This window comes from Acinonyx jubatus, chromosome D1, assembly GCF_027475565.1.
Source record: "Acinonyx jubatus isolate Ajub_Pintada_27869175 chromosome D1, VMU_Ajub_asm_v1.0, whole genome shotgun sequence".
NCBI classification, from domain to species: domain Eukaryota; kingdom Metazoa; phylum Chordata; class Mammalia; order Carnivora; family Felidae; genus Acinonyx; species Acinonyx jubatus.
The window spans coordinates 107,255,249-107,277,338 of NC_069390.1; the positions used below are offsets into that span (position 1 = coordinate 107,255,249).

Genomic DNA, 22,090 nt, shown 5'->3' on the forward strand with positions numbered 1-22,090 from the left:
AAATGATGGGAGAGTATTTTTTGAGAAGGTGATCTAGAAGGCCCCCTGTAAGGAGGTATTTTAGGGAAGGTATGAAAGATGGAAGGAGCAAGCAACATGAGGATGTGAATGACTGATATTTCAGGAAGGGGTGTCAGCAGGTGAAGAGCCATGAGGAGGAAAGAGCTGGTTCGTGGAGCAGAGTGTGGCCCAGGGCAGAGGGAGTGAGAAAAGGAGAGGAGAGGAATGAATGAGTGCCATGCTAGTTCAGGAACTCATAGTTCAGGGACTGTGCATATACGTGTTTATTTGCTAGTTTTTTGTTTCTTGTGTATGTCTCGCCCCTCTCCACACACACCTGTGTGTCCAGAGAACTGGTGTGGGCTTTTCCATTCCGACTCTAGCCTTTAGTATCTTTAGGTTGTTGTTAAGACAGTCAACTTATCAGTTCACGTTAGGGTTTCTTTAACTTTATTTCTTCACTCTTCTTTTCTCCCCCTTCCAAACTATCAAAAAGGTAAATGTAAAAGTTCCATTTAAAATTTATTCAATTAAAAAAAATAAAATTTATTCAGTTAAAAAAACCCCACCATAACCAATTACTTGTATCAATTTATCTGAATTCTTTTCCAGACTTTTATAAACATTTACATTTTTCTAGTTATGACATTATAAATATTTCATTCCTCTTCAGTCCGATCCCTACCTTTTAAACACGTAAGAGCAAATTAAACAAAGTAAATTTTTCCTGCTGTGCTTTAGAAGTTTGGAGAATTTTCATTGGGGTTTTTTGTTTTCCCCAGTGCACTGGAGGCAGGCTGGGCTCAGGGGGCACAGACCTTCTGTTCACCTCCTGCCTTGTAGGCTGCTTCCCCAAGGAGGCATTTCTCAGTTCACTCGTGAAAGTGAACTGCTGGCCTGTGAACAGACACTTTCTGGTTCTTATCTTCCACCCTTCCTATTTGTCATACACGTCTTTCCCTGTTCTTGTCGGTGGTCCTCTTCTGCTGTCAGGTAATCCACCCTTTCCAACTAGTCTTTCCTCATGGTATTAAATTCTTTTTGCCTTTCACTTCCTGAGAGTTGGCTGACCTGTTTCTTCCCTTTGGGACTCAGTCTTTTCATTCTAGTTTAACTTAAAAAACCACTGGAGTCTCTCCTTTCTGCATCTATGCGTTATATGCTCTAAAAACTACCATCTACCTCCGGCCTTTCGGCTGTGACTATGTTAATACAGAAATATTTGAAATATTGATTAGAAGGAATCTTATCCGTCATCTGACTACCTATCCCATCCACTGTAGCTAACAGGCCATTTAATTAATCTGAATAAACAAGAACAAATTACTCCTTTCAGTTATTACCTAAGTTAATCTTAGATGGTTTTGAGTTTCTAAGGAATTATTTTGCCATTCAGTGGAAATGATAAATCACATTCCATAGCAATTCAGTAATTCTCACTCAGCTTGAATTTCTAATATTTAAAGTGAATGTTTTAAATCCAAATGTATTAATGAAACTATATTAATACTCATTAGAATCACAGAGTTACATAACTTCTGATTGTCAGCTTTTCGTGCTTTCTTCCTCCTTTTTTTAAAAATAAAAGTTATCTGTCTCCCTCGTCTTAACACTGTGCTTTACTTTTTTTTAAAAAATAGACTTTGTTTCTTTTTTAGAACAGTTTTAGATTTACAGAAAAATTAAGAAGACAGTTCCATATACGCTGTATCCAGTGTCTTCTCTTACTAACACCTGACATTAGTAAGCAAATTTACAAGTTGTAAATTTGTAATGAATCAGTACTGATGTTATTTTTAAAAATATTCTGAATATGGTTATGATCTTACTATAAACTTAGGTAAATTTCCATATCCATTCCTTCTTTGTCCTCTTTGAGCAGAGTTTTAAAAAGTTTGCATTATTTTGTGAAATAATATTGTCTGCCATACAAAATACTTCTATCTAAAACCTAACAAAAAATAGTAGAAAATAAGAGTGAGCCCCTTTGCAGAATATTTTTAATGTTCCTCATGAGCACTCTTTGCTCACTATATATAGGCTAATTGACTTTTTTTCTTTTTTAAGACACTTGTATATAGTGGAAAAATAGCACCAGTTTGTAGGTAACACATGTATTTAAACAGATGGAACTTAAGCAGAACAGTAAAACCATACAGAGAACATTTCCTTTCTCTGTTACTTGGGTTAATTCTCTTTGCTCAGGCAGTATGATAAGGAAAACGTGATTGATAGGCTTCTCTTTCATTACCAAGTTAGACTTCTCTTTCATTACCAAGCCATATATCTTTTCATTCTTGCCCCAAATTGTGTTGTTTCAAGGGCTTTGAAAGCATATAACTTTCTCAGATCAAGGATAAAGTGTGTCATTCATTTTGCCCTTGGGTATGCTCAATCTCTGAAATACATAGAACAGTTAAAATTGAGACTTGTGCTGTAAATTTCCATTTTATTAGAATCTGCCTTCATGGCTTTTAAAAGTATTTTGAAAATATCAGCTATCTTTAAAAACATTAAAATAAAATATATTGCTTGTAAACAAGTGTGCTTTATTAGGTGTCAGCCATGTTTCCCATGGCTCATTGGTCGCAACTGAGAATAAATACAGTAACATTTCTCTTTGCAACTTTTTCCCCATAGGTTTATTTATGTTTACCCAACGTCCGATCTCTTACTGAGGGACACTGCCTGATAGTTCCTTTGCAACACCACAGGGCTTCCACCTTACTGGACGAAGACATCTGGGAGGAAGTTCAGGTCAGCATGGTAATCTCATCATTGTAATGCGCAGGAGCAGTTTTTACAAAGTAATTGCCAGTGGGTTTCTTTATCACCTTTGTCCAGTGATTTTGGTTTCTGAACTTACACATTTGTATACATTTCCCTAGTTGTGTACATCTCCAGATCATGTTTTCACCACTCACTCCCTTTTTAGTTTATTTCCCTTATGTACTCCCTGTTTTGAAGGTTTTTTTTTTAAATTTTTTACTGAGATATAATTGATGTATAGCCTTACTAGTTTCAGGTGTACAACTGAAAGCTTTTGTGTACTAAACAAACTGTGACACAGTAATAAGTATTTTTACTTAAAAAATCAGTGTAAGATTTCTAATCTCTACTTTTGTGGAGCAGGAGATAGCCCTTCTTGACAAAGTAAGGTAATAAAAGAAAAGAGATTTTCAGATAATAAAAAATAAATTTTGGAAGCCAGAGGTTCATATTCAGCATTTGCCATATTTTCCTGTAATGGAATTGGTCTCTGCTGCTGTGATTTTGCTATCAGCCTTTACTTTTATACTTTTCCCTTTATTACCTGGCCCAACTTTTAGATTCAGGATTTTTCTTCCCTCCCCTCCCCTCCCTTCCCCTCCCTTCCTTTTTGTGGCTGATTCTGCAAGAAACTGGAAGGCACGACATGGGTGAAATTGCTGCTGAATTATTTCAAGACCTCATAATGACCAAAAAAGAAAAAAATAAAACTCTTCATTTTTCTAATACTTGACAGTTGAATAGGGGTTACAGGGACCCCTAGTTAGAAAATGTGAAAATTGTAAGACTGTAAAAGACACTATGTACTGGTCTTTGCATCATGTTGATAAAGATGCCAAAGAGGAGATATTTTGACCACACATTGTGAAATTCAGTCTCTTACTCCTTGTAATCTTTACGTTTATGCTGTGAAAGTAAAGGGCAGACTGTTACCATACATCTGTGGCCAGGCATGGGTAAGAATGTGGACAAATACACTTGATGTGGGGAAAAAATTTTTTTCTAGTAGTGGATGCCAGTGCAGTAAATAATTTAAAGTGGAAGTATGCAAATTTGGTTTTCAGAATTATTTTGAGACTTTTCTGGAATGTCTTTTAAAAAATTTATGCATGCAAAACTGATTTAACTTAGAGCAAACTACAGTGCCAAAAAGATTTTAAGTAATATAGGAATCTAGTCTGTGTGTTTTATATTTCTGTAAGAAATTAAGCCACTTGATGGAAAACATTGAGGTGGATAAAGAAGAAATGTATTCATTCAGTAGATACTGAGGACATGAATGTCGATAATCCCGGTGTCCTGAGAAATGCAGAGATAAAATCATTAATTCTGCCCGTAGGTGTGGTGTATTTTCGTACAGGTTATATTGCACTTCAGTGGATTTGGGAGTCGTATGCACTATGGAAAATTGAATGAGGGAGGAGAGCCAAGTTATCTTACACAGAGAATAGCATTATGGCTTTTTGTGTGATAAGAGAATTAGTTGTTACAAGTTGTAAATTAGTATAAGACAGTGAGCAAATAAAGTATTTGAATTCTAGCTTATTTAAAGAAATGTAGCTTTGGGGATTTTTGTTCTTACCTTCAAATATATTCAGAAGTTCAATACTGACTGGCTGGCTCAGTCAGAAGAGCATGCGACTCTTGATCTTGGGGTTTGAGTTTGAGCCCCATGTTGGGTATAGAGATTATTTAAAAATAAAGAATCTTAGGGGCGCCTGGGTGGCTCAGTCGGTTAAGCGTCCAACTTCAGCTCAAGTCACGATCTCACGGTACGTGAGTTCGAGCCCCGCGTCGGGCTCTGGGCTGATGGCTCAGAGCCTGGAGCCTGCTTCCGATTCTGTGTCTCCCTCTCTCTCTGCTTCTCCCCCGTTCATGCTCTGTCTCTCTCTCTGTCTCAAAAATAAATAAACGTTAAAAAAAAAATTTTTTTTTTAAATAAATAAAAAATTAAAAATCTTAAAAAAAACCCTTCAAGTTAATCACGGCCTGGTAAACATCTTTATGGTTATTCCCCCCTTCTAGAGAATATTTAACAAAGATTATTTGACTTAGGAAAAAATAATGTTTGGAAATGCAGGAGCCACTTTTTCTAAGTGATGTTTATCCCCATCCTCTAGTAACATTTAAATTTAATTTTGGATCTTATATTTAATAGAAAATGCAAAACTAAGTTTCAGCACAGCATATGGGAATAATCACAGATTTTGAATGAATAGGAGCCAGGTTTTTTAGTTTCATTAACTATATAGTGAAGCTTGGTCCCCTTTAAAGTTATTCTTATCAGTTTGACAGATAGGTTTGAGCTTATGTTATCGTCAGACACCGTGGATCCATTATTTAAATATCCCAAACTAGCGGTGTGGTGGTGGGGCCATTGCCTACAGTGGGCTTTGCTGCTGAGCGGTGTGATGGGGCCATTTCCCTGGGAAAGCTCCAGTATTGCACCCTCAGGGCTTTTTCTGGGGCCGATCAGACTCTCCAGAGACAATTCTTCCCATCTCTCACCTGGTGCATCTGAGACGGTTTGCTCCTGTTCTGGCAGACAAGTGGGGGAAGAAGGCTGGGGCAGCAGAATTTCAACACTCTGTATGTAACATTTCCTGTAATGCCCCCGTTTTCAGACTCCAGCTGTGTCAGGTTTTGCCAGCCCAGCAAACTTACTGTTGACCTTCTACAGAGAATAATGCAACAGCGTTCTGCTGGTGTTGAGGGTATCGGCGTGTTAATTGCTTTTTTCAAAAGACTTCCATCTATGCCATTTGCTTTTTGCTACACCTTCACTCTCCTTCTGTAACCGCTTGGTGCTTACCAGTTCTTGAGCCTTGTGAGGGTTCTGTAGTGCGGGATGGCTGTCTTCTCCGCTACCCTTGCCGATCCCCTCCCGCCACACCTGCCAGGGATGAGCCAGCTTGCTGATGTTTAAGTCGCTTATTATGGAGTGATCTGATTTCCAGTGAGGCTCCTCTCGTTCTCTTTGTTCCAGTAATTTGGGCTGTTTTAAAAATTAATGTCATTTCTGAGTGGCTACTCCATGGAGGGCACAGAGTTAAATATATGTATTCTATCTCATAACATTTATCTCTGGATAACTTTACCTTTGGACATGTTCTATTTAGAAAATCTGAATAAATTATAGTATTAATATTATATGATCAACCTTACATAGCTTTGATATTTCCAAGTATAATACTTTAATTTTCATTTCAAAAAGTTTTACTTATATACACCTGAATTGTTATAATGTGACTTGATACAAATTAAGAATTGCAACACTCTAGTATAGCTTACTTAAATATATTGTAAGGAATTTTAGTCTAGATGTGTTAACTAAAATGAGGAATGGCATGTAGGTGAGTCGTCATAGTTTAGAAATGTGGAAAATAGTGATTACCCAATGGGTAGAGTTTTTTCTACTAGGAAAATGGGAATGTTATATAATCCCCATAATATGGGGATCTATATCTCTGTGAAGCATAAAATAGTTTTGGTATGTTATAATAATGAACTAAAAAACTTTCTTCAGTGTTTGGTTGTTGTATAACTTAATGAATATTATTTAAATACGTATGGTGTATGTGTTATACTGAGCTTCGGGAAGATCCTTCTTTAGTGGAGCGGGTAACCTCCAATTCTTTCATTGAACTCGTGTTTTTCAAGTACAGTTTGTTTATGCAGAGAGAAGTACTTCAGTGTTTGTGTGTGCCCTGCTTGTATGATGTTTATATTATCATAGTGAACTCTTCTTGCATCACTACTAAGTTAGTACCTTTAAGTTTGCATTTGTAATTCATGACTCTGGAGTCTGTCTTCCTCACTGTCATCCACATAGTATCTAGAACAAGCATCGAAACAGTTAAACCAGGAAAGGGCTGTGGATCAACAGGAAAGCAAGGAAGTTTGTGAGACAATGTTACATTGTCGGTGCTGCTGCCGCTTTATATCCATTTTCTCCTTTCTTCAAAGAAGCTTAGTTTTCAAATACGTAGTTCTACTCCAGCAATGTTTTCCTTTTTCTAGCCTGTAAGATTATGTTACCACTGCACTAGGTAATGAAATAAATAGCAGTTCATCGAAAATATTCATAATAAATAAAAATTCACAAACGGTAGCAGTTAACAACATAGAGACAGTCTAAAAAACTATCTTATAAAACCAGCTTTGTATATTTTTCCCATTTTGTTTTCTAAGTGTTTTGTGCAAGTGTGTTTGTTTTCTAAGTGTTTACCAGGCCTGCGAAGGTAACTTTTGGGAAAAACAACAGGGTAGAGGTGGGAATGGATGAATGGTTGTCACTTCCTGGCTCGTGAGCCGTGTCAGTCTTAGCACCGATGTCTGTGAATCGTCCATCGAATTGTGGTCACTGCTGTTGCAAACAGAACCGAACTCACAGTGCTCAAGACAGGAAAAGTTAATTTCTTATGTCACGGTCCAGTGTGGGTTGGGCAGTTCCCAAGGCAGATCGCCCCCAGGCATTTAATTGGGTATCCAGGATCCTTCCATCATCAGGCTCTCCTGTGGTGGGGTCCTCTTTCAGGACCTTGGATGGAAGAAAATGAATACAAGAAGGCACACTGCCCCTTCACTGTTTCAAGGGACACATAAGTCACTTGTCACAAGTGACACCTATCATTTCTAGATACATTCCTTTGCCCAGAATTAAATATGTCCCCATCTAAGTCCCAGAGAGGCTGGGAAATCTAGTCTTGTTTGCCCAGGAAGAGGAAAATGAAACCGTTTAGTGAACATGGCTTTTCTTGGGAAGGTTTGTTGTCTGCAGAAATCAGATTGGGGCCATGGCAACTATAAAATTTGAATGACCACTTTCACCATGTAGATACCTATACCAGTATTTTATATTTTATGATTTTTTACCGTAATTTAACCTCAATTGTGTGTGCACTGTTAATTTGATTTTATGAAGTGTAGTACAAGATTCAGAGGATTTTTAAAGGGGAAGCAATCCTATATAGTCATCTCTAATGATTTAGCTAACAAGTCACCTGACAATGAGATTATTAGACTATTAGCCAAGACTTTGACAGCAAATGGAGTCTCTAAAAGAGGCTTTGCTGAACTTCTCTACAGCTCTGGTCAGAAATGAAAAGCAAATCCTGGGTCTGTTGCTTACTAGGTATCTTTGTAGTTTATCTCAATGTATAATTATTTGATTTCCTTTTTTCCTACTTGTTCTTGTTTTATGAAATGAGTACAAAACGGAAGCGTGACAAGTCATTACTGACAAGCGATCATCGGAGGCCTGGCGGAGTCCCAGGACCCCCACCCCCCAGGCAGCAGTGATAAGTAGCTTCTCCCCTTTTGGGGTGTCCGTGGAGGCTGAGTGGGGAAGCTGAACAGCTGTCTGCACGTGGCAGTCGCTAGGCAGTGTCTGAGCCACAACCTGGTTGAATCTCCAGGGAGTTAGGCTGAGCTAAGACCAGGAACCTCAAAAGGTGGTGTGATTCCACCTGTACGACATGCTTGAAATGGTAGGATTAAAGAAATGGAGAACACAGTGGCGGTTTTGCCCATGTGATGAGAGGGAGTGTGGCTGGGAGCGTTGGGATTGCTCTGTGCCTTCACCGTGTCCCTGTTAATATCCTGGTTGTGATGCTGTACTGTGGTTTTCTAAGATGCTACCGTCGGGGGAAACTGGGGTAGAGGTGTATGGGATCTCTCTATTTTCTACATGTGATCTGTAGTCCTAACTGAACAATTTAATTAAGATACTTGAAAGTTATAAATTAGCTGACAAATCTAGATTAAAAAATGTTTCAAAAATAAATTTAACAAGGTGGGGGGGGGCGCTCCTGGGTGGCTCAGTCAGTTAAGTGTCTGAATCTTGGTTTCGGCTCACGTCACAATGTCACGGTTCATGAGATCGAGCCCTGTGTTGGCCTCTGTGCTAACAGTGGGGAGCCTGCTTGGGATTCTCTCTCTGCCTCTCTACCTCTTGTGCACTCTCTGTCTCTCTCTCAAAAATAAATAAACTTTAAAAAAAATAAAAAAAAATCTTTCTTCCTCCTACTTAGACAAATATACTAACACTTAATAAAGATAGAATAAATATATGACACTCTACAAAGCCAAGTTTGAATTTCGAATTCTTAGACACCTTGGCGGTGTGGGGAGAGTCAGCCTCTGGCTACAGCCTTCAGCCTGGTCCCCTTTCTTCTAAGCCCTGACATCATCCTGTACCACAGGGGATGTCCTGTGCGTACCTGTGAGCGTCTAGATGGCGTGTCTGTGCTCCAGGACTCAGGGTGTGAAATAATAAATCTGTAAGTGAGTAGAAAAGAATAAAAAGTAGGGATTTTATAATAACGCTGACTTCTTTGGGAAAAGAAAACACTCTTACTGTTCCACCGTAGTACATTTGACTTTGATACACTCGGTGGGACATGATTGTACGTGAAAATAGGGGATGCTTGAGTATACAAGGTCCAAGTGCAGGGTCAGCAGACGTGTGTGGGAGCCAGTGGATGAAGATGCTGTGAGCCTAGGGAGATACTTGGAAGTGGGTTCCACACCCACCTTCCAGGAGTACCTTCTGTGTTTTGTGGTTATTTTCCTCTGATTTTACCATCTGTTCTGCCTATTTTACTCCTTGAGTTTGATTTTATCTCTTCCTTGTCTTATTGTAGTCTATTGGAACATTTCCAATATATACACAAAACTCCGCAGAGTAAGTTTCAGTTTAAAAAGAAAAGTTGGTTAGGGGCGCCTGGGTGGCTCAGTCGCTTGGGCTGACTGACTTCGGCTCAGGTCATGATCTCACGGTTCGTGGGTTCGAGCCCCGCATGGGACTCTGTGCTGACAGCTCAGAGCCTGGAGCCTGCTTCTGATTCTGTGTCTCCCTCTCTCTGCACCTCCCCTGCTCGTGCTGTGTCTCTCTCTGACTCTCAAAAAATAAATAAATGTTAATAAAAAAAAAAGAAAAGTTGCTTAAATATGTGAAATGATATAGTAGATTTAGAAAGTAAAGTAATGGTAAGGTAACAGTACGGAATCTAAACATTGTTGACCATTTATTTTTTATTTTAAAGGGATTTAGTGTACCTTTTATTGTTTTCCATATTTTCTCTGTAAGTCTTTTAGTTACCTCATCATTTTATTTTCTTCAGATGTTTAGGAAATCATTGGTAAAGATGTTTGAAGATAAAGGGTTGGACTGCATCTTTTTAGAAACCAACATGAGCATGAAGAAGCAGTACCATATGGTTTACGAGTGCGTTCCTCTCCCGAAGGAAGTGGGTGACATGGCTCCCATCTACTTTAAGGTATTTCTGGATACTTTTGCATGCATCCTGTTTCACAACAGTGCTGTTTTATGAATACGGTTATCTTTTTTCTTGTATTTTTTGTCCTTATATACTAATATCAAACTTTATATACAGAAATGCAGTAAAGCACACAAAAAAATTCTTTGTAAATTTCTGTAGAGAGAAATTTGGGATTTTGACCTTTAAAAAGCATGCTTATTTGGGAGTGCCTGGGTGGCTCAGTCGGTTGAGTGTCCAACTTCAGCTCAGGTCGTGGTCGCACAGCTTGTGAGTTTGAGTCCCGCATCTGGTGCTGTGCAGACAGCTTGGAGCCTGGAGCCTGCTTTGGATTCTCTGTTTCCCTCTCTCTTTCCCCCTTCCCTGCACACACTCTGTCTCTCTCTCTCAAAAATAAACATTGAAAAAAAAAGCATGCTTATTTGTAAGTATGAATATACTGTTGAATGGCAGTTTATGATTTCTATTTTAATTTTTCAGTTCTAAAATGAAAAATCAGGGTTTTACCTTGAAGTCCTTTACGGTCAAAATTATAGTCGTAATTCTAGAAAACTCACTGAAATTCACAAGAGCTGGAGAGAGTTACATACAAATAGTCCATGTTACAATTGCTGAGACAAGTTACTGTTCTTTTAGTATTTTAATACCTCATGATGCTATTTGTAAGAAGAAACTAGTATCTAACCTTGACATACATTTTTGGACATAATTACTAGAGTTTTTAATCAGTTAAGTGTCATTATAATATTCAGGCAGCTTTTACAAGATAGCATGGTTTTGAGGCTGAGCTGAATACATTATAATTTATAGGCTAATATAAATGCATGTGTAGAAACGTATATGAAATAGTAACATGTAAAGTGAAAAATGGAGGCAGTGTTTTATGAAATGATGCCCAGAGACTTTCCCATGCAACATTTAGACGATACAGGATGGGAGAGTTTATTCGTGGACTGGACAACCCAGTACAAAGGATGGTGAGACTTGTTGAGGTTAATGAGGTGGTGAAAATACGCTTTCTCTCTACAGATTTCTAAAAACAATTTGATTGTTTGATTTTAAAAAATATACTAGTAAAGTAGGAGAAAGAGCCAACTTGCCAGTTGTGTGTTAAGCAAAATCAGTTGGGAAAGAGATTATTATACTTTTCTTCATTTTTTTTTTCTTTCTTTTTTTTGTATCTCCTCCATAGAGTCTTAGGTGATTGTGACCACAGGCATTGAGGTAATAGGAATGTAAGCAGCCACTGTTGCTCATGTTGGGTGACAGAAATGTCAGCACTTAGAATGGTGTGTCACTTTTCTACCCTAAACCTTTTATTTGATTTGCCTTCAGTTTTATACTGAATGTGCTATGTTATAGTATCAGCCCCAGTGCCCCATATGCCTTTTAAATATGGACCAGCAGTGTATCTGATGCTTTTAAACTGTGCTTATTTGAATGCTAATTTTATGTTTAAAATTTGCTTCATTAAGGATGACAACTGTACAAAAATGAGAGTACTTGATACTCATCATCCTGGTTTTTCTATTAAATATTTCTTTACCATAAATACTAGTTCTGTTGCTTAGGCTCGGAGGTCTTACAATGCCATATCTATGTATTTTTCCCCTTCATTTTTACTTCTTTGTTATAGGGCCAAATAGTTCAAGTACTTGGTTGTCAGAAATTACTCTTTTGCGAAAAGGGCAGTAAAACTAAACAAATTTATTTGAGTAGGTTTCTATGAATGGGATAAGGAAGTTGTGAACTTTTATGTTCACAAACTTACGTTTAAATTAAATTGCTTAGGCTTATTAAGGATTGTATTTGTGGTGTAGAGTTGGGCTGAAGTTAGTACAAGAATTAAGAATGAGTAAATAATATTTCCTTTTTCCTAAAGATAGGACTTTAAAGAAAATTAAGGTCCAATTTTAAATAACGAATTAAAGCCTTAACCCATTTTAAATAATGAACCACCTACCATGAATACTGTATCTGTGATTAATTCACTGTATTACTTTATTTTTAAACAGTCTCTTTGTGTTTGCTTATAAGCTATTTTTTCATTAATCAATGGCTATTTCTTAGAAAGCCATAATGGAATCTGATGAAGAATGGTCTATGAACAAGAAATTGATCGATCTCTCTTCGAAAGACATCAGAAAGTCTGTAAGTATCTTTTTCTTGCCCTTGGTATAAGAAATGATCCTGATGTTTAGGGATCATTAATTGTCACATCTTACTTAAGAAAGAGACCATTTGGGGCGCCTGGGTGGCTCAGTCGTTTATGCGTCTGACTTCGGCTCAGATCATGATCTCACGGCCTGTGAGTTCGAGCTCTGTGTCGGGCTCTGTGGTGACAGCTCAGAGCCTGGAGCCTCTTTAGATTCTGTGTCTTTCTGTCTCTCTCTCTGCCCCTCCCCCGCTCACACTGTGTCTCTCAAAAATAAATAAACATCAAAAAAAAAAAATTAAAAAAAAGAAAGACCATTTGGCTGAGTGACCCAAGGTGAAGTAAGTAATTCTATGAATAAGAAATTCTTTTCATTCTACTTGGTCTAGCAAATGCTCCTTTGTTCAGATGCTTACGTGAATATTTATTCCTGACCTTCTGGCCTTGTACCTTCCTTACCTTCTAGAGCTGTGCCTTCCTCACCTTCTGGCACTGTGCCATTGTGGTGCCTACAGTTGGCTGTGACCACATCAGACTCTGCTGTAGGAGCTCCTGTAATGGGCTTCTCAGCCTCTGTGGAAGTAGGGAGAGGGGCCCTCTCGTTACTCAAATTATAATGAGGATAACATTTTCCTAGAGACTCTATTTGATTTTGGAGTTCTTCCCTCCCCCCCCCCCCCCCCCATATAAAGATTACCTGTTACAATCTTTAAAACAGTGGCTAAGTTAGATTATGGGTTCATTTTTCTTTAGGGGAGTTTCCCAACCGAGCTTCACAGCTTAGTCGATCCACAGACTCACTCTTAGACACGTTACACAAGTTGAATACTGTCACAAGGACCTCTCTCTTTTCTAGACGTCTAAATGAACTGGAATAGAGATATACTAGAACTGTGGATTCCTTTTTGGTTTTCTGTTCAAAACACACTTTGCTGTACAGCTGTTCACTGAGTGAGAGCTGTTTACCAGGCACTCTTCTGTGTGCATTGCATGTGCTGGAACAGAACAGGGATGTGGACTCTGGGGGTGGGGCAGGCACTTCAGCCTGTGTGCTAGGTCATCCCTCTGCCCTCGTGTGTAAATAACATTATTCGAGTGCAGCTACACCAGTTTGTTAGGTGCTGCTTTTGGAAGCTTTCATGCAGCAAGGGCAGAGTGGAGAGTTGCAGCAGAGACTATGTAATCTTCAAAGCCCAGAACATTTTATTTAAATTCAGACTTTCATGTTTTCTTAAGTTTGCTGACCCTTGTTCTAATAGATGGCACTAGGCTGTTTTCTTCCGTATATTCTTTTTGGAAAGCCAGACTCCTGATACAGGTGACTGGTAAGATACCTCATTGCATTTATTATGTCCTACTCAAGAGATTGACATTTCATTGCCTTACTGAAGATAGGTTTAATACAAAGGTAAAACATTGTCTATAGTCTTCTTTTCTCCCCTTGCTGGTGACTTCGACCAGACAGTATATTAACTCCCCCCTTAACAAATGTCCTTTTCATTTCTGTCTTCTCTGAGCCTACGGTAAAACGTATCTAGGGGGCAGCTGAGGGGTTCATTCAGTTGAGTGTCTGACTCTTGGTTTTGCCTCAGGTCATGTTTCCAAGGTCATGGGATCAAGCCACGTGTTGGGCTCTGCACTGAATGTGGAGCCTGTTTGGAATTCTCTCTCTCTCTCTCTCTCTCTCTGCTTCTTTCTCTCTGCCCCTCTCCCCTGCTTACATGCTCCCTCTGTCTCTAAAAGAGACAAAAAGAAAAGGATACCTAACATACACACATCTATTATGCCTGGGTTTTTCACTTCTCATAATCTCCATTGCCATTAAATATTCTTTTTTTTTTTCTACATTTATTTATTTTTTGAGAGACATAGAGAGACAGAGCACAAGTTGGGGAGGGGCAGAGAGTGAAGGAGACACAGAATCCGAAGCAGGCTCCAGGCTCTGAGCTGTGAGCCCAGAGCCCGATGCGGGGCCCGAACTCACAAACCGTGAGATCGTGACCTGAGCCGAAGTCAGACGCTTAACCGACTGAGCCACCCAGGTGCCCTGCCATTAAATATTCTTTTATAACATGATTTTAATGGCATTTGAAAGTATTTCTAAGTAGACGTTCTTAAAGATACGTATTATTCTCTATTTGCTATCCTGCATATGCAGTTTTCTTCTTGGTGAACCATCTAGTACCTATTTTAAGTTTGTTTTTTAAAACGTGCTGAGTACTTGAGTCAAATGCCTAGGGAGTTTTAATATTTTAACTAATATGGAAAATCTGAAACAGATACAGACCTTTGTAGGAACAGTAGTTGTATATTCTACTTGGAAGCATTGCCGAGATCCCAAGAGTTGCCTTTCTAAGTCATCACATAGTATCTGAGAGTCACAGCAGACAGGGAGTGGACCAGATGACATCTCTGGTCCCTTTTAGCTTTAGGATTCGATAATTATGTGGATGGAATTGTGAAGAGAACTTGAGTATTAGGAATAATTCTAAAGGAGGTCACTTTTTAGGTTAATAAGCTTTTCAGTGGCTTTTTAAAGTGATAAAAGTGTTTCTGAGCACAAAGTGAACAATCTTGACTTATTTTAATGTTATTTCTATTCTGGAAGAACCTCATTATACTTATTTTTAAAACTGTGTCCTTGGTAGTTTCATAAAGTGTTTTACCTGCTTTGTGGGGTGGGGTGATTTTTTTTATTCAAGTAAATTCTTGGCTTCTGGTAATTTATTCTGATTCTTTGTTGATTTATGTTTTTCTGCTGTGAGTATGAGCTTCTCTTTTTGTGCCCCCTTGCTCCCTTTCTGGGCCCTGATTTCTCTGTAGTTGTATGAAGTTCGTGGCAGTACACAGGGAAACACATCTCTCTGTGTGCTCAGTGCAGAGCACTTGTGTGTTATCAACTAACTTGTCAACAACACTGCTCGGTTTTCACAAGGCTGTGACATTGAGATTTCATGTGAATTCCTTCTCAACTTTTAATGTGATGATTGTAAGTTTAATTTTGTGATAGCTATAATTAAAAAACCTCTAGCACATTTAGGGATTTTTAAGACTGAGGAAAGTCCACATCAAGGAAAATTTGGGTTCACCCAGAGACCTTCAAGCTCAAGGACAATTAGAGCAAGTCAGGAGTAATACCTGGAAATATTGAAAGGGGCAGATTCAAATATTACTGTTTTGTTGTTGTTGTTGTTTACCATCAATAAAATGTTTTGCCATAGTTCTGTCAGTGTCTTTCAAGAGCGATACCAGAGGTCGTTCCCTCTGTCTGGCCAAGGCAGGAAAAGCAAAGTGGTAAGGGTGCACGCGCTTTGATACTAGAGCCTTCGTTTGCCTTCTGACGAGCCACCATCCTGATGAGACATCCGGTTGTCCCCAGTAGCCACAGGGAGAGGACAGACAAGCTCATGGTAGCCCCCACTCCCTGCAGAGCAGTGGTGTGTTTACTGTGCCGTCTCGGCACTTACGTCCTGAGTTGTTGAGTCAGTCACTTGGCATGGATGTTTGTTTCCTACCGGCGACGGAAGGACACAGATTTATTTTGCAGTCCTGGAGGTCACAAATACGAAATGTGCTGCACTGGACTAAAATCAAAGTGTTAGCAGGTGTGCGTTCCTTCTGGACGCTCTAGGGAAGAATCTGTTCCCTTCCCTTTTCTAGAAGCCACTCGAGATTCCTTCCTTCATCTTCAGTTCCAGCGGTGTGGGATCTTCCAGTTTTTCTCTGATGCTGACTCTCCTGACTCTTACTTATAAGTATCCTTGTGATTGTATTGGGCCCACGAGGATAACCCAGGATATCTCCTCATTTGAATATCCATAAACTAATTGCATGTGTGAAGTCCCTCTGCCGTATAAGGTAGTATATTCATGGCAAATAGAGGATTAGCATATATTTCAAGGCCCATTTTCCTGCCAGGTACAATATGTTACAGACAAAGGGCATGGCCCCCATCCTTACAGATTGCTTCCTCAAGTTCCCTCTCCTTGAAGTGCTGTCTGGTAGTCAGCGTAGTTCCGTAACTTTGTTTTAGCCATTCCCGTTCATGCCTCACGTACAACGCTCTGCGTCACCTACCAAAAATATTCTTAGGGAGTCCTCTATCCTTTTTGCTTTGACCACCATGTTTGCACAAAGCCCTGCTGTTTGGAAACCAGGAAGACAGTAATATTTGAATGACCTTCTCTGTGTGAGGCATCAGGCTTACCCTGGGTGCGCAGCTTCTAGTTCATCCTCGCAGCAAACCTCTCAGTTCTTCATATTTCTCAGGAGACCCAGAGGTGGTAAATGACTGGCCTGGGGCTACGTAGGCAGAAGGTTCAGAGCTTTGATTAGAGGCCTTCTCAGTCTCTTGACTTTATTTTTTCCTGACTGTCTAGGTCATGTACTTGTTTATCCTGTTCTGAAAATGTGAAAGTAAGAAAAATAAATAAAGCCACAAAACAGTAACCTGTTTAACCTGCATTTGATGTTATATACAATTATATAGTGTGTGTGTGTATGTATATATAATATATATATATATTATATATATATATTTGATGTTATATTCTATTTGATGTTATATACTATTTTATAAACTGATTTTTTTACAACATTAACTACTTATAGTGAAATAGACATGTGGGATGCAGGGCCACAACGAGCACGTGCGTGCATGCGCGTTTGTGCGTTTGTACATTTGTGTGTGTGTGTAGTGTGTGTATGTGTGTGTGTGTAGAAAGGAGAGAGGAAAAGATCATAGTTAGTCCTAGAGATACTTTGAAATGAGGTTGGTTAACTAAATATTGTTATACCCACCTCACCAGTTAAGAAAAAGTTATGATTGGGTTTAATTTATTTTTGATAAATAAATGGTAATAAAAATATTATGAGCAAACTCTAAGTATATGGTTAGGCCTCTCTTCCTGTTCTGTTTTGTGAGGGAAATATAGGAATGATACCCTTATTCTCTGTGTAGTTTAAAGAAAATTATTCTACTGTTATCTATATAAAAACAGTACGTTTCTTGCTGTTTTCCTCAAAGACAGGAAAAGAATTGGTTTTGATTATAGCTAAAGAGCTATCTGGCTGAAAGGCTACCAAATGAAATGTTTGACTCTCAAAGTTACGTCACTATGTATTCTTGAATTGGAAATTTATTATATGCTCTTGTTGTGAAGGGTTGCCTAACTTCTGTCATATCCTAGAGCAGGAGAAGGGATTGCACAGAACTTGCCGATTCCAGGCTGTACTCATGTGTGATTTATCTGTTTATTTAGGTACCCAGGGGCTTACCTTACTTCTCTGTAGATTTTGGCCTCCGAGGAGGGTTTGCCCACGTCATTGAAGATCAACATAAATTCCCTCATTACTTTGGGAAGGTAAGCTCACAAGTTTAATAAAATTCCAGAGTGTTGTAGCAGTTTGGTAATAACACTTCTCTTTCAAAGGGAAATCAAAACTTGGGGCACAATACAGAGTGAAGTTGGTGAGTGCTCTTCTACCCAGTTTTAGAGAGAGAACCTCAAAGCTGCCAGTAAAAATTCCTCAGACCGTTGCTAACAGTCAGGAATGTCCCTTTGGAACCCACCATTTTCTGACAGCGTCGAGAGCGAGGGTAGCCGTTTTCCTATGGAGGCAGCCGGCCTTGTGCCACAAGGGTGACACTCTAGACACCCACAGTGAGTCTGCCCGCGGTGACTCTGCTTTGTGGAGGCTGTCCTTCCTTTCATCTCACCGATGGGGGAGCCGGGCTGCAGACAGGTTATGTGACCCAGTCATGCGCTTCTGAGGGACAGAACTGGTCCATGCACCTCTCATTCCTGGTTGAACCTGAGAACGGATGACCTCACGTCTGCACTTAACGACGAAGCACCATGTGGTCCGAGAAGAGTATATGACTGAGTCATTTCACACAGTTTCTGGGCAGATGTCTGCGTGGCGATCGTAGATCGCCATTCGCTTCACTGCTGGGGGTGCAGCCACAAAGTAGGGTCCACTGCGTATCTGGGAAGTATGTGAGGTAGTGTCAGGCGCTGGAACGAAACTAACGTGGCCGCTGCAACAGTCAAAAGAAGTCTGGGCAGTAGTAGTTCTAGAAGTGGCCTTTGAATCGACTCTGGCTCAGGCTTTCCTGCTCATACCGTCCTCTGACTAGAAGAGCCTTCGTGAACTCTGCCCTGGGGCCCCTGTCTCCCTCCTCACTCTCATCTCCCCTGTATGGCCGTCCTCTACAGCGAGTAGGCTCGCGTCAGGAGGAATCTTGACCCCAGAGGTTCGGATTCAGAGCTGTTTATTCTGTTGCCTTTAAAATGTTAGAGGCCCCAAATCACATGCATTTTTGAACTGTTGAGATATAGTACAGAAACGTGTTTGAGAAATTTTCAAAATGTTTTTTCACGGAGTTAATTAGAAAGAAATTTGTTTTCATTGCTCTGAAAACCCCTGTTGTTTTAATCAATAGAACTCTATAACTGAAGGCTCTCAGACTCTGGATTCCTCCCTCCCTTCCTTCCTTCCTTCCTTCCTTCCTTCCTTCCTTCCTTCCTTCCTTCCTTCCTTCCTTCCAACCTGATTTTTTTGAAAACAAAGTAAAATACCCATTTTTTTTTATTTTGTAAATTTAATTGGGAGATTGCAGTCCTGAACAAATATGTTTATATGATACTGTTTAAAAAGAAAGCTTCCTCAGTTAGCATGGCATCGCTGATCCGTTTCCCCCCAAATTTGCTTCTCAAGAAGCAGCCTGTGAGCCCAAGAACTCCCTTCAGCCTGCTGCCTAAGCGAGTGTTCAGAGAGCAGGAGGGGGATGGTCTCTTTCCATTCACAGCTGCTTCTGTTACCAAGACTCAAAGGTACCTGTATGGTACCCATAAGACAAAACTTGGTATTTTACAGAGACAGTGTTAGGCCAGTTCATAAACTAGGCTTGCTTAAACTACATTGCTTACTTGGGCTGATGCCAAGAAAACTCTCGCATTAAATCTAAATTTAGTCTTGATGTTTCCTAAAATTACTCTCTTTGTTGGGCCCTTTATTTCTGTTTCTCAGTGAAGGAGCTTACACTAAGCCTTTTCTGATGTATCCAATAACTAGAATCTTCTTTTTTTTGAGTCTCCATGTAGTCTGCAATGGCATTTACCTTATTCTGCTCTTTAAGACAGTTCTTTGTGTAGTTGGTCATTCTTCTGTTCCTACCATAGGCCCACATTCTGTTAGTTCTCTGAAGACAGGTAGATGTATGTTAGTTATCTTTGTATCCCCAACGACATTTGGTACTTGCTTGTACACAGTATGTCCCCTTGGTAAAAATGTCCAGGATCTCACCACACAGCCGTGTGGAAGTAGACTGAACATGCAGAGTTTGACCTTCAGCCCAGTGTTGTCCTGTGTTGCCATACTGCCCTCCCGTAAGCATTGCACGTTTCCCCCATATCCTTGTGTACGTGGATACTCACAGGCATAAATTGCATTACTTTCTGTAGCTAACAGCACAGGAAGAGAATCATGAGGGAAGTAATCTAGGATAATGAAAGCAGTCAAATCAAAATCCATCTCTTACAGGAGTTTGGAATGTGACTCTTAAAAGAAGGTGGTTTATAATTTTTAATTCTTTGTTTATTTGGATTATTAGTATTAAAATATGATTCTAGGGATGCCTGGGTGGCTCAGTCGGTTGAGCATCTGACTTCGCTCAGGTCATGATCTCGAGGTCTGTGAGTTCGAGCCCCACGTCGGGCTCTGTGCTGACAGCTCAGAACCTGGAGCCTGTTTCAGATTCTGTGTCTCCCTCCCTCTCTGCCCCTCCCCTGCTCATGCTCTGTCTCTCTCTGTCAAAAATAAATAAAACATTAAAAATAAAATAAAATAAAATAAAATAAAATAAAATATTCTATTTCCTGAATAAAGATCTCCAGCTAATAGTAGAAGAAACTGGCTTATAAATATAAGGGGTAGTAGAGAGAATGTTGGCCTTAGATTCAACTGCAGTCCGACACCAGAGTTAATAATTGTTGCATGTTGGCTAACTTTTTCTCCATACTGGTTACCAGAACAGCTCATGAGGACCAAATTAATTAAATGTCACGCTCCCTTCCTCCCCTTTGCGCCTCTCTGGTAGATGTGCTAACAAGCAACAAAACGGACAAAGAACAGGACAAGAGACAAAACTAGCACTGCTAGAATTCTAGGGCTTGCATAGTTAGAACTAACTGAAAACAAGATTTTTTCCCCCAAGTTTTCATTTAAAGTCCAGCTTGTTAACATACACGTGCAATAATAGTTTTAGGTGTAGAGTTTAGTGATTGATCATTTACATACAGCACCTTGTGCTCATCACAGCAAGTGCCCTCCTTAATCCCCATCACCTGTTTCTCCCATCCCTCGCCCACCTCTCCGCTGTAACCATCAGTGTGATCTCTGTGGTTAAGAATCTGTTTCTTGGTTTGCCTCTCTTTTTTCCCCCCCATGCTCATTTGTTTTGTTTCTTAAATCCCACATATGAATGAAATTGTAGCCATATGTCTTTCTCTGCCTGACTTATTTCACTTAGCATTATACTCTCTAGCTCTATCTGCATCGTTGCAAATGGCAAGATTTCATTCTTTTTGATGGCCAGCTAATATTCCATTGTATATATACCACATGTTCTTTATCCATTCATCAGCCAGTGGACACTTGGGGTCTTTCCATAATTGGCTATTGTAGATAGCGCCGCTGTAAACATTGGGATACATGTACCCTTTGAATCTGTATTTTTGTATCCTTTGGGTAAATACCTAGTAGTGTAATTGTTGGGTCATAGGGTAGTTCTATTTTTAACTTTTTGAGGAACCTCCATATTGGAAAGTAAGATTTTTTAACTTGAAACTAGTATGTGTGTAGAATTTGAGTATCATCTTGGAGAACTACTGACTTTTATACTTAGTATAAATATAAATAGATTCATTCTGTTTTCAGCATTTATACATATATGTGTCTGTATTTCTCTCATTCTTTAAAAGGAAATCATTGGTGGGATGTTGGATATAGAACCCAGGCTGTGGAGGAAAGGGATCCGGGAAAGCTTTGAGGATCAGAGGAAGAAGGCACTGCAGTTCGCTCAGTGGTGGAAACCATTCGACTTCACCAAAAGTAAAAAATGTTGAGTCAAGCCTTTCGGTTTTTAAATGTCTTCTTCAGATTCCTTTCACTTTTATTTCTATTCTTTCTCAACAACTGACCCTCAGGCCACAGGGAGAGAAAGTCCTGCTCTGGGTCTCGGATGCCTGTGCATCACTGGATTGTGTCCTTTCCTACCTTGTCCTGCGCCCTTCCCTGTTGTCATTGGGGAGCAGGACCAGATACGGGGTGACCCTGTGTTCCCGCTCTGTCCCTACGTCTTTGTGTTCCGACCAGTACAGTTAAGATGGGGAAGGACTTTCCTGAAGGATTGCCGAGGAGGGACAGCAGATCACTGGTTCAGAGGGAGGTGGGGCTGCTTCAAGGTGGTGAACACTGTTGACCAGCTTCTCTTGAATATTTTAAACTGAGTTGGCATATTCAGTAATAATTGCAACTTCTCTTTGTAGCCTTTTATAGAAGAGCTCTTCATTTTCTACCAGTAGCAGATATATCACTGCTATTCTTTTTATTAAAGGAAGAAGAATGTTCGAGAATAATAAATTAAATAAAGCATCACATGTTCATGATTTGTTGGTTTCTATTTCTGGATTAAAAAAAATTTTTTTATGTTTGTTTTTGAGAGAGAGAGAGAGAGACAGAGACAGAGACAGAGCCTGAGCGGGGGAGGGACATAGAGAGAGGGAGACACAGAATCCGAAGCAGGCTCCAGGCTCTGAGGTGTCAGCACAGAGCCTGATGCGGGGCTCGAACTCACAAACTGGGAGATATGACCTGAGCTGAA

General features: G+C 39.7%; 1 protein-coding gene across 2 annotated transcripts in view; it reads left to right on the forward strand.

Annotated features, from left to right (window-relative positions):
* CWF19L2 (CWF19 like cell cycle control factor 2) overlaps positions 1 to 21,875 on the forward strand; it is a 149,130-nt gene extending 127,255 nt beyond the window's left edge. Inside the window, exons 14-18 of one of the 2 annotated variants that reach the window (XM_015082097.3) lie at positions 2,641 to 2,757; positions 9,894 to 10,049; positions 12,120 to 12,200; positions 17,466 to 17,567; positions 21,189 to 21,875. In XM_015082097.3, coding sequence (XP_014937583.2) covers positions 2,641 to 2,757; positions 9,894 to 10,049; positions 12,120 to 12,200; positions 17,466 to 17,567; positions 21,189 to 21,332 — 600 coding nt within the window. In that variant the 3' untranslated portion in view covers positions 21,333 to 21,875. The remainder of the gene's footprint in view (positions 1 to 2,640; positions 2,758 to 9,893; positions 10,050 to 12,119; positions 12,201 to 17,465; positions 17,568 to 21,188) is intronic. The other variant, XM_027036406.2, reaches the window with a different exon arrangement.
* The last annotated feature ends 215 nt before the right edge of the window (positions 21,876 to 22,090 follow it).